Source organism: Lupinus angustifolius, chromosome LG02, assembly GCF_001865875.1.
Source record: "Lupinus angustifolius cultivar Tanjil chromosome LG02, LupAngTanjil_v1.0, whole genome shotgun sequence".
Taxonomy (NCBI): Eukaryota; Viridiplantae; Streptophyta; class Magnoliopsida; order Fabales; family Fabaceae; genus Lupinus; species Lupinus angustifolius.
This window is the reverse complement of record NC_032010.1, coordinates 24,491,098-24,510,570: the sequence shown is the minus strand read 5'-3', so window position 1 is coordinate 24,510,570 and position 19,473 is coordinate 24,491,098. Positions and strand designations below refer to the sequence as shown.

The 19,473-nt window shown below is 31.9% G+C and overlaps 3 protein-coding genes across 4 annotated transcripts; 1 reads left to right on the top strand and 2 right to left on the bottom strand.

Annotated features, from left to right (window-relative positions):
* Window positions 278–2,193, bottom strand: LOC109342156 (protein DGCR14). The gene has a single exon (XM_019580199.1). It carries the CDS (start codon window positions 2,031–2,033, stop codon window positions 489–491), a length of 1,545 nt encoding a protein of 514 aa, XP_019435744.1. The 5' UTR covers window positions 2,034–2,193; the 3' UTR covers window positions 278–488.
* Window positions 3,356–5,847, top strand: LOC109329339 (WRKY transcription factor 1-like). Its single transcript, XM_019563012.1, has 3 exons — window positions 3,356–4,045; window positions 4,143–4,301; window positions 4,993–5,847. Exons 1-3 carry the CDS (start codon window positions 3,360–3,362, stop codon window positions 5,597–5,599), a joined length of 1,452 nt encoding a protein of 483 aa, XP_019418557.1. The 5' UTR covers window positions 3,356–3,359; the 3' UTR covers window positions 5,600–5,847.
* LOC109342155 (scarecrow-like protein 21) lies at window positions 6,568–9,472 on the bottom strand. 2 transcript variants are annotated; one of them, XM_019580198.1, is made up of 2 exons: window positions 9,358–9,472; window positions 6,568–8,344 (listed from the first exon to the last, which is right to left on the bottom strand). In XM_019580198.1, exon 2 carries the CDS (start codon window positions 8,322–8,324, stop codon window positions 6,711–6,713), a length of 1,614 nt encoding a protein of 537 aa, XP_019435743.1. In that variant the 5' UTR covers window positions 8,325–8,344; window positions 9,358–9,472; the 3' UTR covers window positions 6,568–6,710. The 2 variants fall into 2 exon arrangements, with proteins under 2 accessions (XP_019435743.1, XP_019435742.1); XM_019580197.1 differs by having other exon boundaries at window positions 6,568–8,472; window positions 9,358–9,471.

Sequence of the window (19,473 nt, the reverse complement as noted above, 5' to 3'; positions counted from 1 at the left end):
AAAAGGTCAGGGTGATTCACACGTTTTATCAACAATTTGGGGTGAGATGCACTATTAGAAATGTTATGAGGCAAATTGCATCAGAGGCAAATGTTAAGGGGGACAAAATGTATTTTCATCTACTATTTTGGATCCAACTTCATAGACTAATGCAGATCCTAAAATGTATGTGGCTAGGGATAGTAATCTTCATGGTTAATCTCTTGTATACAATGATTTCAGTATACAAGGACAGATCTGAGAACCTGCGAATTACAAAATTTCCTATATCAACAACTAGAAATCAATGAGTAAGACATCCAGAAAAAAATTACCATTCTAAACCGATGTTATAACTTACAAAGATCAGATGCAATGTTTATTATTCTCATATTGCTCTTTCTCTTACGGTTAATGGTTGATGAGATTTTAATGCTGTCCAGAGTAAATAAAAAAAACCTTACAATTTGATATCGAATCATGGTTTTAAAATATAACATTACAACATATCACCAGGGAGGATTGGAACCGTCTCTAACAGAGGGAGACCCTGAAGCCATGCTCCCTTCTTTACCAAACCTTGATACACTTCTGCCACTTCTAGGAGTAGCCAAAGCAGGACTAGAACCACGGTAACTTGCACGAAGTGTTTCATCGACAGAAGATGAGTTCTTCGCAATTGCATTCCTCATAAACTTCTGAGCAGCAGGAGAAAGTGTCCGGATGTTTGGGCTAGCACTTCCACCCCTACCTGGTGATGCCAAGGGAGGCTTATGAAACATCTTTGACCTCTCCCTCAGCTTCCGTGCAGCCTCCCTAGACAGTGAGTGTGCTTTTGCATCTCTTGCAGGTGCAGAAGGAATCTTGTAATGGGGCCCATCAGCACTACCGCCAATATCAATCGCTGTATCCTCTAGGTCCAACCTCATCGGCGTCCCTTCTATTTCTCCCCAAGTAATAAAGGGCGACTCATCAGCCCCGGGTGCAGGAGATGGTGTCTTAACATAGCTATAACCATTCTCAGCTTTCTTCTCAGATTCCAAATAAAACGGATTCGGAGTCTTCCTCAAATCCTCCAGATCGTACTTCTTTAACTTCTCTACATCTCTGAGAGACATAGGAACCGGAGTAGCACCAGCGATAGGGGTATAAAGCACATCAACACCCCCATCATCTTTCGGCCTAGAATCCATTACTTTACCATGAAACCTTGTATTCACGCGACTTATCTCCTTCGTCATGCCTTTAATCCTAACCGCCCTTTCCTCTTCAGTCAATGGTACCTCACCTCGATCAGCAGGATGATACATCAACAAATTCTTTACCGTATAATTCCACCCTTCCAACGTGCTCGGAGGCTGATAAGAGGTTCCATAACCATCAGTAATCCTCTCCCTCTTCGCATCACCCTCGATAGCCTCAACATCATTATATTTCTCACCTTCATTCATCAAATACCCAAACCTCTCTTTCCTCTTCCTATTCACTTTCTCTAAAATCTTCGAAAAACTATGATTATCCTCACTCGTATACCTTCTCAAAAATTGATCCAACCCTAGTTCAGTGTCCACCAAACCACCACCAACAACCCCTTCATCATTATCCCTCTCAGGAACCGATAAAGATGGGGTTTTTAGGGTTTTTTCGTCGAATTCATCTAAAGGAGTGAAATTTCTCATGAAAGTGGAACCCGGTGTGCGCGTGTTTCTGCCATCAAGGGTATTAGAATTAGTTACCTTAGCGATGCCTTGACGGCGCTCGATAATTTTCAATTGGGCATCGCGAATCAGAACGGGATCACCGGTTTTAATGGCTTCGAGCCAATCAAGGCGATCGCGGAGCTTGGAGATGTCGGGGAAGTAATCGCGTTCGATGATCTTCTCCAACGCTTCAACGTAGCTGTCTTCGTCGAGAACAGTGGGGTGGTTCCTTGATGAAGATGAAGATGAAGATGATTTAGGGTTAGGGTTATGAAATTGGGAAATTTGGGTTAGAGAAGGAGAAGGAGAAGGTGAAGAGAGATGGAGAGGTGAATGGCCTGGGGATTGAAGCATCTTTTGCTAATTGAAGATTCAAAAGAGAACAATGAATGAATTCAAACGAAGGAATTCAAACGAAGGAATTCAAACTGGGAATTCAAATTGGGAGTGGGTTAGGGTTTGATTGGTATATGAGTTTTGAAGTTGGAACAGATAAGCATATAGACGCCTTTCATGTTCGAACCGAACCGGTTATGAACCGACTTAAACTCACTTTTTTTTTAGTACTCACAACATCACGTGAGGAAACAACTAATCATTTTCTTATATATGTGAGTACTTTGAAAATAAACGTCTTTCATATGAATTAAACTCTTGATTTTTTAATAATTTTGAGAATTTAACAAACTTATACCACTTGGTAAACTAATTTTAAGTTATGTAAATTATCTAATTTAGAGAGACCATTTTTTTTAAATCCAACCAAAGAGGTTATTTTTTGTTTTGTTTGTTTTTCGGTAATATTTTCCTCATCTTTTGAACACTGAACTAATTTTTTGGGAGGTAGGATTGCCTTCTTAGTAAGTGTCGTTTTCAGAAATTGAATTTCTGAACTTTTGATCCCAAGAATCAAACCTTTAATGTTTTGGTTACCATATAACTTAAAATATCCTTCCATGAGTAATGGATTGTCGAAGGCCTTATAATAAGTTTTTCTAAATGAATTTAACATAAAAAAAAGAACTTAGTGAGTTAAATTGTTGTAATTTGAAACAATAGTTTTACTATTTACTAGAACATTATGCTTACATTTTGATAAACAAGTATAAAATTTGAAGTTATGAATGTGTATTAGAATTACTATTTATGGATGAGGAGTGAGAAGAGTAGAATATTAGTTAAGAGTCCTTCTTTTACTCTCTCTCACTCTCTCTCTTACTAAACAATAGCTCCACTAATATAATTCCACTACTATCTTCTCTTCTCTCTTTTATTATTTATATTAATTCAATTCCTATCCTTAATCCCCAACTACACTACTCAAAATTAAGGTATGTATTCTCATCTTTCTCTTTATCATTCAACATCCAACTTATATTACAATTCATTGCATGTTTCGGTTACCAACCTCATCATTAAAATCAAAACTTTCGATTATATAAGACCAAACCATAAAACATATTATTAGAGACTAAACCCATATACCATATTACTCAATGTTTTTTCTGTTGTCAGTGAATGACTAAATTTATCAAGTTCATGAAAATACCAATTTTCCTATATTATTGCTATTAGTTTTCCTTATATGTTTGTTTTCAATCACTCAGTGTCTGTTCATGGAAGCAGTTAATGAAACTTTATCTGTTCTCTTGTTATACATTCAACAGAAGCTCACATCACATGGTTTCTTCAGACAAAACTGCAGATCAAAATGTTTCTTCTCATAATTTGCAGCTGATAGTGACTCCTCGTAGCAATATTACGGCGGCAGAAGAGATTCATGATACTCAAATTCATTCATCCGAACCAGACGGAGCTGAAAGTATTCCTTCTATGTTAACTATAATAAACAATGTGAAGAATTCTGGTGCTACTACTGCCTGTGCTTCGCAATCTGATACTCTTTCACACGATTCTCGTCCATTGCAATCTGGTCAGGATATCCCCTCTATAATACGTGAAAAGGTATCGAAAGATGGCTATAACTGGCGAAAATATGGCCAGAAACATGTTAAGGGGAACAGATTTATAAGGAGTTATTATAAGTGCACATATCCCAACTGCCAGGCAAAAAAGCAATTGGAGCAGCAGTCAAATACCGGGCAGATTACAGATACCATTTGCATTGGCCATCATAATCATCGTAGAACTCAATTGAACACCGCACAACCACTTGATCATGTTCTACCTGCTGTTGAAGACAAAGTGTCCGTTGAGCATGGACTCGAGCCTCAACATATTAAGCCTTTACGTTCCCTTCCGATTTCAGCACTCTCCCCAACTGACGAGTTGAAAGCCGCACATTTACAATTGACTTGGGCAAAGGATGAGGTTCATAACAATGAGAGTCCTGAGCCAAAGCGGCGGTACGTCAGTTCACTATTCTATTTTATAAAAAATGTTTAGGTGTGATGTATATGTCATAACTAACTTTTATTTAACTGCCAAATTGATACCAAACAGGAAGAAAGGCAATAGCAACTCTGATCTCACTGCTGATCCGAGGTCAACTTCTGGATCACGTGTTGTTGTTCAGACTTCAAGTGAGGTTGACTTTGTAAATGATGGGTATCGCTGGCGCAAATACGGGCAGAAACAAGTTAAAGGGAATACAAATCCAAGGTATGATTTATCTTTCATTTCAAGGCGTATCCATAATTTTTATTTCTACATTTGTTGTGTGTTATGGATTTAACTTAAAGCATGTTAAGCATCTAATTTCACAGCCTGAAACCTTGTCACTAGGATTTGATTGCATTAGCTTCTAATCTAAGATCTCTTGAAGTATTCTCTCTCTTCTCAAAAGTTACAAGAAGTGTAACATATAGTTCACTTGTATATTTATCAAAATTGTGTTCCGCATTCTATTTTTGCAGTATAACAATATATGTTTAACTCTGTATTATTTGCTGCCACAATTTTAATTGTTTTAAGCATGTTTTCGCACTCCTATTCCAGGCTGTGGAATGCCCGTCAACCCCACAAGTGTTTGCGAATAGAGGAAATTTTTTATCAGAAGTTTCTTGTGTTTCTTTGGCATAAAAAGAAAGCTATGACAATTGTATCACCAATGCTCTTTGTTCTTAATTGGTACATTGTGCATCTGCTAATGACTACCATTTGGTCTAACTATGGAACTTCATGTGTGACATTTTCAACTTGTAGCTCACAACTGTTTTGAAATATTATTTGCTCTCTATATCTCTGTGTGTGTGCACGCTCGCGTGTGCTTGTGCCTGTTCTGAGCCTATGCTAAACTGACACGTATTTATTAATTTAATTTAATGTGACTGCATGTTTTCCACTCTTACAGAAGTTATTATCGATGCTCGAATCCTGGATGCTTAGTCAAAAAGCATGTGGAAAGGGCCTCTCATGACTCAAAAATTGTAATCACTACCTATGAGGGACAGCATGATCATGAAATCCCCCCTGGAAGAGCTGTTTCTTTTAATGCAGCTACAAAAACTCAGACAATGACCATTAACGTCAAGCCAGGAACCCAATCTGGACGTGATGCTGTTTGTGTTGAAACAGGAGAACGCAGCTGCTTGGACTCGGAAAGCAGATTAAGTGAGCAACTAAATGGTGATTCAGTTTCTAAATTGAAGGGTGGTGATATGGTTGAATCTGGCATGATCATCCTTCACAGTGAGGGCAATGAGAGTAAACTACTCAAGCAAGAACAGCAAAATGATAACTCAGGTACCAAAGAAAATTCTGCAGGCAGTGACATCATATGCCATTCAAGTTCTGAAGTTCCATGTAGATCGAATGAACAGCTGAAAGATGAGGTAAAAACTAAATCAGAAAGAAGTAAGGATTGCATTAGAGTGGTTGGGGGTAATAATGATACTCAGGGTCAAGAAAGTGAATTCAGTAAGCAATCAACATGTGATGCAGAATCTTCCCAAAGCTAAATTTGCAATGATCTTTCAAGCTGCAGCTAATTGTTAAAGATTATAAATAGTTGGTAATGACATAGCTTACACAGACAGACTATGGAATAATGGTTTCTATTTATACCCTAACTTTATCCCCTTTTGGGTATGCAGTTAATACACTGGACTGGATACCATAGCTTGTACACTATTATTTATGTGATAAATAAGCAAAGTTGTAAATTTTGCCTATATGTCCTTACTGTCTTTTGTAACATGAATTTAGAAAATGCCTTGCAGAATTGTAGTTCTTGAATAGAACAAGTTGTGTCATTTGAGTGGGTGATTGCAGGTGTGATTGCTATTGAACTGTTTTAGGTTCATGACCAAATAGCAGAACAAAAGGAGAAAGCATATGTTGGAATAGGTTTGTCTTCCAACATATTTAAATCAATCCACCAATTTGACATAGAAGCCCATCTAACTCATTATTTCCTCCATGAAAGGCCATTCAAATTTATCATATGATCCTTTGCCAATGTTCAACTTCATGACCATGTAATCTTCCTGACAATTTGAGATTATGAGATCAGAGAAGAAAGAACAGCCTTCAATCTGTTGGCAAGAGTCTTGCTAATAATCTTACAGTGGCAAGTGTCTAAAACATGAGCTATCATTGGAGTGATTGCTAGACTCTCATAAATTCAACAAATTTAATTTAATATTAATAACATGAATGGACATGGTGTTTGATGACAGGATAGTGTAAATATGAAAACAGGGGATTTGGATAACATGATGAAGTTACTTACCTGATCTAAACCCGAAAATAATTCACTTTTCTCTTACTCATGGAAATTAATTTCCACAGCCACCCAGCCAAACCATAATATTTAGGCATTAGAGGCCTGATACTGATAATTCAGGTACCAGAAAATGCTTATGAAATGAAAGATTAGTAGTGCTGATAATGAAAAAGGGTAGCTACATTTTCCATACTTAAAAAATTGAAACAAAAGAGGGACAATCAGATTGGATTGAGTTTGGCCTTTCTCATTAACTTGTACAAAGTTACAGAACAGAATAAGAATAAGATCAAGTCCCCACCCACCCTTGAATTTCAAAGAGTCACACACACAATGCCAAGTTCTCATTTCCATGCAGAAGAAGTAACCAAGTCTCTATTCATCCAACCCAAATATAAAGCTCCATCTCTCTCTTCAAGTCTATATCTATCACTATAGTTATCAAGCAGTTTCTTAATAGTACAATTTACCAATGAGCTCAAAGGGTAAGGAGTGAAACCAGCCATTGCAAATCTTGACCTCCACTTCCCAAGCACCTCATGTCTTTCCACCCTCTCAACCCCTTCACAAGCTATGATGTTAACCAGGTCCCTTGCCAAGCAATGCTGCTCAACATTGATTCTCTCCTTATGCTCTCTGGGAAGAGTCACATCTATTGAATCAAACATAGCTGTGTAATAGTCTAGTGTTTCGAGGAAACGCGGAAAGAACGCAGCAGTGTTTGTGTTAGACTCTTGCTCAACAAGTGTCACCACCTTTGGAGACAGGCTCTTCACCAATCTCAGCAGCATGTCCCTGTGATTCTGAATACTCACACTTTCATCAGGCATGTGATGCAGCATGAATGCAAAATTTACGGCCAGCGCCTCGCCCGGTCTAACGCCCAGTTTGTGCAGCTGAACATCACAACCAGACATAGCTGCAGCGTGAAATTCAAATGGCACCTTAAAATGCTCGGCAAGCTTGGATAACCTCTTTCCAACTATATGCAGTCCACCTCCACGTGCATAAGCCGATGTTGAATCATCAATACCTGTGATTCGAATGTGCGGTGGGCCCCCAGGCCTAGCTGCAAAAGCCTGAATTAAAGTAATCCACTGGCATCCTTGTGAAATTTGGAAATCAATTATATGAACCCTGTCCTCATGTTTCATAGCTTCGGCAATGGCTCCATTCGCGGACATGTAGCCGAATTTGAAGTAAGGGCAAACTTCATGCAGTATGTGCATGTAAGAGAGGAGCTCAGCACTTTCTGGTTCCTTGCATCTTAAGGATTTGTAGATTGAACTCCCAGAGGAATACATTCTCGCAACAAGTCCTTCCAACATGTATGCACCCAACCTTTGAATGGGTTCGCCAGAAACTGCCACCAACTGTCTTAACTCATCCATCAGCCATTGTGCCATTAGCAAATCAGAATCGGCTACTGCTTTAGCACACCCAATGAGGACATTCTTTAGGTTTTTACTACAAATCCCCACCATTGTTTGTCTCAAAATTTCCATCTCAGAAGATACAAAGTTAGCTCCATCATTGAAGGCAGTGTCATAACTATCATCAATATTATCAGAGTCAGGCCCAAGCATTACACTTTCAAGCTCTCTCAGCTTGTGTCTGATGCTACTCAAATCATTGGTTATGCATGAGCCACTCATCGAAGAGATATAGGTATTGTCAGGGGAATGATTATTATGATGCTGGTAAGGTGGATATGAATGAGAATCTTGCCATGATATTGGGCTTCCATTAGCTGTGAAACTAACAGCTGAGGTGGAGTTATAAACAGTGAAACTTCCAGTCCCGGACGATGACTCCAGTGTGCAGTAAAGTTCCGAAGAAATTGGATTTGAGAAGTTGGTGATTCCATGGCCTCCACCACTGTCGTATAGCTGATGATTTAGAGTCTGATACTGAGGCAAACAATATGCCTCCATTTGTTGCAATGGTTCATGGTACATGCTTGAACTTGTATGATGCTCTGATGCATGCATTATTAGAATTCAAGTCTCAAAGGTAATCAAGTGCTTCAAACACAACAATCAACAATAGTTGTCTACAGAATTGGTATTCATGACAGCAAAACAGATATCATAGATTCCACATAATCTGCAAGGAAGAATCATTGTATCAGTGTAATCATGCCATCAAGTTTCAAACAAGGCATAGAAAAAGACAGAAAATCACAAATGAAATACTAGCAAACTGAATACAAGGGAAAATGTTTTCATCTCTTAAGAAATTTAGGCAATGTTGCAAATTCAGTGCAGTGGAACAAATAGTCTAGTTTTTTCTTCTTCCATGTATTCAAATAGTTGACTCCTTCACCAAGTCAATGATTTCTATATGTTTACTTTCTAAGACAAAAAGAATGAAGAAATAGGTTAAGTCAATTATTGAAGGTTTCCAGGAAACTCCAAAAACTACCAAATCTTCATATTACTGATTGTTTCTTGACCCAAAAAAGGGTGGAAGAAAGAAAAAATCTTTAGAAATCTCAAATTCAACATGATTAAGGTCCAGTTTGTTTTATAAATTGAGGTGTAAAATAACAAAAAAACAATTTTATTTGGTTAAAATCATTATAATCTATTTTGATTGTGTTTTGGATTTATGCTCTCTTTTATTACATCAATTATAATATAAAACTACTGAAAATTATATTATTAGATTCTGATTATAAAATTAATCTCATCCAAACATATTTGATTCTATTACAAGTAGTTTTGTAGAACAGATGCACAAAGCCACAAAAGCAGCAACAACAACTAAGAAATACTTTTGAGTTTGATGAAGAAAACCAACATAATCTTTAGCCAATATATCAAGAACATAGGACAAGGGCAATCAAATAAAATAAAATCACCCCTTATACAAATACTATAAAACTATAAATCATATGCTACATTTCATTAAGAATCAATTACATGTACCAAAAGGGAAACTAGCATGGGAGTAGAAGAAAGATTTATGAACATAAAACCAGTTTCTTACCTTGTTTTGAGGAAATTCAAAGTGGAGTAGAAGAATATATATGAGATCATGGGCGTGGGAGATAGAGAAGAGAGGGTAAGACTAATTATGACAATGAAGAAAAAGTATGAGTGATATATATATATAATAATGAAGGATTATGTACCCTTCACATGCAAACTAAATAGTAAGAGTTAGTATCTTCGGATGAGAATCTGTTTCCCAACCATGTCTCCAACTACGTCCCTGACCAATCACAATAAAACAAAATTGATAAAGTTATAAATCTTTAAATTTTTTAACTGGCGTTGCATAATATAATTAGTCTATGACAAGATTTGGGACAGAGTTTACAAATCCTTGTCATAGTATCTTCAGAGGTACATCAAAAACATGACAAATCAGATTAATATGACATTAAACAACTTATCTCTTAAATAGGGATCATGCATAGCTGCTCACTCGATCATAACCAGATCTATATATAGTATCGGGTTTAAGACTGAGTTTGGGTTCAAAAATTAGACCCGGTCAAACCTATCTCATAATCACTCACTCATCATGATTATATGTCTATTTATTCAAGTATGTACATAATAATGATATTTTTTGGTCAAATGTATGATTGAATTTTTCATCACATATATACATGACTAATGATATATACATATTTTATTTTACATGACAAATTACATATTTCAATAATAGTGAAAAAACTTTATTTAAAATGAATATACATTATATTTAATTTAGTCTAATGTTAGGTTCGAGTTTAAAAACTAATTCAGATGATAGTTATGATCAGATTAGTTTCAGGTCTAAAGTCTGAGTTAAAAAAAAAATGTTCAAACCAAAAATAATCATTAACTCATAAGTATGTGAGATTATTCTTTTCAAGTTGTAATAACCCTAGGCCGTGCTAAAATTCATTACCGAAAATACCCTTGTCTGATAATAGTATATACATCCATCAATTATATTGCTCTCTCTCTCCTACTTGCAATTATGTCTCACAACAATACGTGGCGATTCAGAATTATGATCATTCTTACTTTTAGTTTCACCATTTCACATCAACTTCCCCTTCTTCTTTTAGTAACCTCACAATTCAATTTTACATTTTGTTTGATGAATATGATAAGAAATATAGGATAAGTACTCTTATCCTATTATGCTTTAGAATTTGGTGTGTGATAAAGCTAATGTTATTCTATTTATCTATCTTATGTGAAAATCGAGTTTGATATTAATCGAATAGGATAATGCAATTTTCCCTCTAGCTTATACTCTCACACATGAACACCATTATTATAATATTATCACTATTACATTAATAACATCATTATCTAATATGCATCAAACATATAATAATTTATTACGCCATATATATATTATTTTGTTATTTTCTTACTTGGCCAAGTCATAAGGCTAAGAGTTTCAATTTCGAATGAAAAGACTTTACTTAGAGTGTAAAACTTAATTCAATAATGACCTCAATGTCTCTATGAAGACTAGGATTAGAACAAGTCGCTATAAAAATAATAATCAAATCTCAAAATCACTTATTTAATGCTTATAATATAATCCAGAACAACATGTATGGGAAGTGACATCATGCTCTCATCTAAATGACACAATCCATAACATCGCTTTCTTCTAATTACATTATACTCTTGTTTTTGTAATTTGTATTATTTGTGTTATTGCATGTGCATGAATAAAATTATTTATTTTAAATCGAATTTTCTCTCTCTCTCTCTCTTTTTGTCGTAGAAAATTGGCTAAGATGGATCATCGTTGTCATTTGACTATGATACATTAAGATTCGAATGTATTTTATAATAGCAACATGCTTAATATATACCTTACATTAATTCAACCACTCTATTTGTCTTTTGTGATCATACCAAAAAAAGAATGTATATTCTTGCATTTATAGGAAATTACTTGCAAGATCCAAACTTCTATAATCATGTCAACAAAATTGGACTACGTTTTTATAGACTTCAAAACTAATTAACATTGAGCAATCGCAACGATGAATGCATTATCATATATCTTTATCATAAATTAAGAGCATCAAATATATTTTTTTTATTACACTTGTGAATTCTCCTTTTTTAAGTATATCCCACACCTATTTATACATGTTTATATTTACTACAATATTGATTGTGTTGATGTTATCTCTCAAGTATCCTCTCCACCTTGGATAAAGATCAGTATTTCCAATAGGATCTCATTTCTTAATTCGAGCAAATCAAATATTGATACATGAGTAAAAGGAAAAAAATAAAACTTAATATTTAAATTGGTACACAATAAGGAATAAAATACTGTTTGAGACAAATGATATTTATCTTTCAAAGTTGTGATGATGTGTTACATGCAAAGTTACTTACATGATTGAAGAGTACGCATTCCAAGAACTAGAAGCAATCTTTCTTAATATTCCATCTTCAAATTATTTCAAAAGAAAAAAGATCGGAGGCTAAAAATGGAACGTAGCTAAAGTGTAATTAAATAATCCGTGATGATAATGTCACAACCATTTTGTTAAATGTATAAATGTAATTAATTAGTCATTAAAACAAAAGTCACATATCTTTGAAATAGATATTTCTGATACAACATGAAGGCTACGTTCATTTTGTATTAAAGAATTCAGTGCACGTACTCCAGAATAATAAGAATAATTTGACTATTGACTTAAGGGTTGATGTAGCATATTTATGTTGTGAGAACTGGACAAGATTGGACAGTCTGATCAGTTCAACTGTAAACTAGACTTGAAAACAACTTTAGTTTGTAATCTTAACCGAATATGAATTGAATCATTTTGAACTGGAAAATTTTTGGTCCGACCATGTCAAACTCTATTAAATTAGAATAACCTGGGAAGTATATCACACATTCACTTAAAATTTAAAAAAAAAAGAGAGAAGTATTACTCGAGTATAATTATATAAAATTGTACATTTATATATAATTATATATTTATAAAAAATTTATTAATTATATATGAAATTACTTTGTTTGATCGAATGGTTTAACCGTTTAAATCGATTAAATCTAATACGAGAACTCTTCTAATTTGACGTTTTGTTCGAGTATCACAACATTAGTATAACTTTTTGAAAGACAGATTTTATTAATTGATGTAATTCTGGAAATTCATTATCTCGAGTTTGATAATAAGATTAGTCTTCATTGAGAAAATTTCTACCTAAATAGTATTTGACTATGTTATGAAAGATTAGTCTTTCATGGAGAAAATCCACACTTGAAATAAGAAAATAAAAACGAAGATAAAGGTGAGGCTATTATTTATTGTGGCCCACACATATGACTGTATACGCGTGCTCTTGAGTTTGCTAGTCCATGTTCCTGTTGAATCATGAAAATGAACAAATACACGTGGGATGCTTTGTTATGTGAAAGAGTGTTACATTATTAATTACGCTTCAATTCTAAATGAGAATAAAATATCTTTTAATATATAGTTACTAAAATTATAATATCTGTCTTATTTAATAATCTTCTATAAAAGTATTTCTAAAAAAATAATACTTATGTCATATTTTTATTGATCGAAGAAAACAAGTTATCTCATGATATGATGGATATTTTATTATCATTCTAAATTATGATACAGCTCCCATCCTATAGCGTGTAACAACCCATTGATTAGGCAAGTGATTTTAATCTATTAACATACCAAAGAACTAAAAAAAAGGAACTAAAAAAAAGGGAATCGTGCGTATACTTTGTTCTCTCGAAAGTGAGTGTACCTCATGGCCCACACCCTTATCTTCATTTTAACCTTTATTTTTCTATTGGTACACTTTGGAGTTTTGTGTTTATTCTTGTAATGACTAAAGATCCTGTATAAGATTTACAAAGATATTATATATATTGTTGTGCTTGTACTTAATTTAGCTTAGATGACCTTTAATCTAACATTAATTTGGTTCTATGACTATGGTTTGCATCTAATAATTAAGTTGAAGAAAAGGTCAGAAATGAAAGTGACATATATAAGCTACTTAACAATCATTGGTTGCTTGGATCGATCTAATATGATTTCTCATCATGAATCATGATGTAATGTCACTAATTGATGTGAAATCAATTCTTCTGTATTGAATGTATTAATCAAAAGGCTCTGAATTTAATTTGAAGTTAAAAGACAAAGCTTAAATAATTTTCTAAATTTAAATTTATATCCATGGACAACTCTTTGTTATTTTGGGTTTTCTGCGGTGGATTAAAGAAAGGGTTAATATTCATCTAAAAAATCTTAGGAAATCCTTGATTTTGGGCCCAAAAGAGAGCAATTGCGTCACCGTGTTAAAATGTTAATTATAGGGTTTTCAAAATTCTTTTGTCACGTTTTTAGTTAGTTTTGAGGTAAGAAATGAAAATTGACAAGTTAGTTGGTTGAGTAGGATCAAAGGCCTCAATGATTAATAACTTAATCAAAGGCCTCAATGATTGTCCCTCTATAGACGCTCCTATAACTAAACATTGCATGCCTTACATACAGAGTGTAGCTATATTTTTGTTCCATTTCGAATATTAATGTTTCATCAACCTCAATACTAAATACTAAATCTATATATAGTATAATGTTTATGGACAAACATAGTTGTCGTTCCCTATGTCTGGTTTTAAGTGTGAATTGGACAGGAGTAAAAAGATCCCATATTGAAAATATAATGTTTTGAAAATATAATATTGAATATTAATGTTTTGAAATAATCTAATATGTTTATCTTTAAATAGGTACATACTTTTAACTATCATAATCTAACCATAACAATTGAATTACAATTTTATATACATTTTCAAATTAAAACTACATGTATAATATTACTTATATTAAATTTGTATAATATAAAAATTATTATACAATATAATTAAATAGGTCTCTATGTTAGATTTCAGCTGTTGTAATTCAGTTTTCGGTCTTGGGATTATCGGCTTTTAATATGGCTTAAAATTTGCATGTTAAACTAAATTTATTTAAAAAAAAATCTAAGTCTGATTTATTTACGAAAAAACTCTAATCTGACCTAGATATTATAGATTAGGTAATAGACACCTGATAAACAATCTAAACTAATATGAATGATAGTCATTTTATTTATACATAAAATATTGATTAAAAAATTTTGGGCTATAGTTGAAAGAACCAAGACGTGGGCTATGGCAAGAGGCATGAGGGAGGAGCTAGCAGAGTTTCTTGTGTCCATTTAAAGTAGCTCCATTCCCTATTCCTAACTTAAGTGATTAAAGAAAAATTCTAAAAACATTAAATAACATATATGTATTACTTAGAAATAGCTCATTAATTAAGGATATGATTATATACTCATTTTATGACAGATGATTCTTATTCCTAACCTGCATACAAATCTATGAACCAAGAGGGGTTGTAGATATGAAGTCAATGTCAGAATTCTTGATCAAAGAGCATAAGGTTGTCCCTTAGCTTGCAGTGCTTTTCGATGCTATCTCATGTACATAGACAATGTAGGCCTTCTTCATCAATATTTGTCTCCCATTCCCAAAATCAACCTCAACCTAAATCATACACACTCATGCTACCTGTTTTTTATATATAGAAAGGGTTCAAATTTGGTTCCATAACGACTCTATTTTACACAATGTAACTAAGTAAAAAGATAGTCAAAGATGAAAAGTTATCAACTTAAAATTTATATTCATATACTAGTTGATTTAATTGCAAATATTTCATAATAATAGTTAATCAATAACCTAATAAATATATAAATGATATAATGGTTTTGAGTTTACAAGGTATAAGATTTTCTTTATAGGTTATGTGTAGTGAAAGGAGACTACTAACTCAATTTAATTGAACAAATAAACTTATTGAATAGCTTATAAGAAGATTAAGACCATTTATGTTAAAGTTTTACCAAAACCAAAAAGACATTAATAAGAGAGAGCTTCACTTTTTTTTGTATTCGATTTTTGTGTCATATCACCGCCCATGTTAGGGCTTTTGGGAGATACATGACACTTATGTTTTGTCCTTTTTACCTAAACAATTTGTTATGTGTAAAATTTAAAGGGCACCATTCATTGTTGGATAGCATAACTAAGCAAGTTGAGTAACATATGGGTCCCTCTTATCACATGTGTCTCATATCTAGTTTCGAACATATTCTTTGCTCAATATTTTAGGTTATGCATTTTTGTTTGTTCTTACGAGGCAAATGCAAATTGGGAAGTGTGTGGTGAAGGAAATGTATTTGTTCTCCATCACGTTATTATTAATTCTTGAAAAAGTAATTTAAATTAATGGGAAATAATATAGTGAATGTATATATATCTTTGCATTAATAGTATATTGGTTTTATACTTATTATTACTAGCACTGTCATTTTTATTTTTTTATATAGAATGTATCATCTTCATATTATATTATTTAAGAAAAATATCATACAATATATGCTGGAAGTTAATAATAAAAGTAAACTGTTATGACTAAGTATTTTATCCACATTTCAAATTTAATGTTATAATCAATATAATTCACTTGTCCATTGAAAAAGTACATCAGTTTGGAAATAGGAGGTTTAAGAATTAATGTGTTAGTTAAAAAAGGAAGTATTAATTTACATTAAGAGATATATAATATTTAGAAACATGAAATTAGAATTACTTCATGGAAGTTATTTTATATTTTCCCTTTATCTATTAATATAGAAGATTAATATAGATAAATATGAAATTAAGAATTATAAAAGATAAAGTAGGGAAACATGAAATATTCCAAGGATAATTATTTTATGTTTTTCTAATTTCTATTATAAATAATATAGAAATTTATATAAAATATTCTATCGTAGTTATTTAATGTTTATTAATATTAGTGTATATAAAGATGAAAGTAGAAGTTATAAAATAAAATTAGAAGTTATAAAATATGAAATTTAGAAACATAAACTATATATATATATGCTCAAATAATAACTTTTCATCCATTATGAAAATTTGATTAAAATCATTTGTGGGGAAATTTATCGTATTCCGGTTTCAATTCCCAAATAAAATTAATCTTAATATTTATAGTTTTTTATATATGCAAGTTGCTGCGCGTTTTATTTTTTAATTGAATTATTTTTCTTTATCGATTAATATATGGTTATCAACCTTTTCTCTTTTTCTCATAATAAGAAAAGAATAAAGACATACACCATGAAGTAATTAGCAGTTCATGTTAAACGGTGGAGAATTCCATTCAATAGTATAATAACTTTAAGAAATGTTATATCTGACATGTGTTATGAGATTGTAGTTAACTTATTAGTGGTGGTTTATAAATGATTCATGCTTATCAAGAAGGATCTATAGTTAATTTATATAGGGATATATATCATCATTCTAATTTTAAACTTGATTGTATAATATCATATCAATTGTCATGAATATATACAAGTTGTGTAATATTAACTCATTAATACATATCACATATATTCATTCCTTTGCAAGTGTCATTATTTGAGGAAAAAATTGTTCATATTTACTTATTGTTTTTCAAAATTTAAGACAATGTATATTAATTACTTCCTTATTAATTATATTATTGACTTCATTATTATGAAGAGAAAAATTATTAATAGAGTAGAGTGAGGAAATAAATTAAGAAGTGTATAATAGAAAACAAGAACAATTTTGTTAAAAAAACAATAACTTTTTGGTTTATGTAAAACAATGTAGAGGTTGCTTATAAAAAAATGAAAGGATTAATGAATAATTTGAATGTATTATAATCTAGAAATTCAAGTACCATTACCATATATTATAATTGGTGAAAGAGCAACAAATTTATTTTTGATGTGGAAAATTGATTATTAAGGTATGTGCATTATTCCTTCTAAATGGGAATTCCAAGTTGAAATATTGGGCGATGAAAGGAATTATATAACACACTTATCAACCAATAATGTCACATTTTAACTTGTCAGACAAGTTATTTTTAAGTCAACCTCTTTATCTCATATTTCTTAATTCCCATTCGATAGTCAAATGAATACGCTGGACCAAGAGAAATTATAGATCATATTGCAATTCTGTGTACAATTTATTTATTTCTTTTAAACTATAATATAAATTTTGCATAATTTTAGTGTGCATATTATGGTTTTTAAGTTTATTTTTATATAAAAAGATAGAGAAAACCTGACCAGAATAACTCCAGTTAATATATACGATGATGTGTTAATTAGAATATTTGCTTAATTTATTGAATTGTAGAGTCCAGCGAGAAGTTTGAATTTCATGGAAATACCATGTTACTTGAGAAATGTAATTCTAATTCCAATGGAATTTATAAGCAATGAAAAATGAATACTTGGCCTATATTGAATTTGAGTCATGGCATGTTTTCTCAACTTTGATTCCTTGAATATCGGTGTGACGACTCATAGTCAACAAAGAGAAACAAATTAGGGTCTTCACTCATCCATTCTTACAATCAATTAAAGAATGTATAACATTATTAAATAATGTACTTTATTAAAATTCTCATTCATTAATGAAATAAAATTATTTTATATTTCCATTCCATTTTTTAGTAAATAAATTTTTTTTGACAATAAATTCATTTTTTATGCATAAAACTTTGAAAATGATTATATTTAACAAAAATCCTATAAGAAGACTAGTGAGAATAGATCCTTGCATAAAATTGATATGGAAAACCTGTGATAACATAGCATTGCTTGTCACTATAAACTTTGACATTTTATTTTTTGATTATGCATTGATCAAAGTTTTTCTTTCACTTTATAAATGATATATTCTCGTACTGAATTATCGTATCAATTCTTCTATACAAAAAATTGATATATATTACTTGTAAGTCAATTATTAATAAACAAATCATCACTTTATAACACATGATATTTTCTTATGGGTATAAAGATTTAATAGGAGAATGAAATAGAAAGATATATTATTTTCCTTTATAAATAATTCAGTTCATGCCTACTACATACAATTCTTTTTTCCGCTCCTTTTTAAATGTCATCTAACTATCTAAGGTTGTAACACATAGATTAAGAATAGTGATTAATATGTTTATTTATATTAAATTTATGCAAATTTGTTTTTATCTCACTATAATAATTATAATCATTACACTTCACTTATTAGATCTCTTTATTAATTATCTATTGCTAAAATTGTAAAGTTATAATTAATGTTGTCTTAAAACATTATTAGTACTATATAAGTATATATGCTTCCGGAATTAAAAACACAACTCAAATTGAGTTTTATTGGAAAGTGATTACTTAGCTTATATATATATATAGTATTTTTTACTTTATTCTAAATTCTAATGCTAGTAAAAAAAATAACTTAACTCTTTTGATCCCTCAGCAATGCATGCCAAGAAAAGAGATTTGGAAAATAGTGTTTTACTTTTCCTTTTGTTTTTTAAGGATGAGTCTTATTAGCAAAGCCATGAAGTGTGTGGCCTGCAATCACTAGTTTTGGTGTATTTATTAAGAGAATAAATATCCCATCCGGCTATTAAAAATTATGACATATATACTATTTTTTAATTTTTAGAAATATTTTTATAAAAATAATTAAATGAGACACATCATAATATCAATGATTGGATGAGATAATTTATCTCTAATATTAGAAGATACATTATTCTCATTTACTAATGAATCGAAGTAGTATTATTTTTAATCCTTACGTTACTTGAAGAAAAAGGAGATGGTTAAGTTTTGTTGTATGCAGTGATTGACATAGTAAGGTTGGTTTGGTTAATTTGAAAATTTACTACAATCTGCACTACACTCCCACATGCCCAACTTCAAATAATTGATTTATATTTATTCCCTTGCCACTTGGGTCTACCTTAAGCACATGAAATATGGGCAGATTCTTTTTTCACCACATGCATCACATCATCACATAAAGCCTATCTTTTGTCCCACAATATTGTACCACTTCATATACCATGAGATATGATTGGTCAAAAAAATACTTAATAATTAACTTTTTTAACTTCAATATAATTTTTTCAACCAATCACATCTCATATCACATGGAGTGACACAAAATGTGATACCGCCCCTTTATAAT

Excerpts from the sequence above, each read along its gene's own strand:
- LOC109342156 (XM_019580199.1), bottom strand. The coding sequence starts at position 2,033 with ATGCTTCAATCCCCAGGCCATTCACCTCTCCATCTCTCTTCACCTTCT.
- LOC109329339 (XM_019563012.1), top strand. The coding sequence starts at position 3,360 with ATGGTTTCTTCAGACAAAACTGCAGATCAAAATGTTTCTTCTCATAAT. Across the intron at positions 4,046-4,142 it reads AGTCCTGAGCCAAAGCGGCG|GAAGAAAGGCAATAGCAACT; the intron begins GTACGTCAGTTC and ends GATACCAAACAG. Across the intron at positions 4,302-4,992 it reads AAAGGGAATACAAATCCAAG|AAGTTATTATCGATGCTCGA; the intron begins GTATGATTTATC and ends CCACTCTTACAG.
- LOC109342155 (XM_019580197.1), bottom strand. The coding sequence starts at position 8,357 with ATGCATGCATCAGAGCATCATACAAGTTCAAGCATGTACCATGAACCA.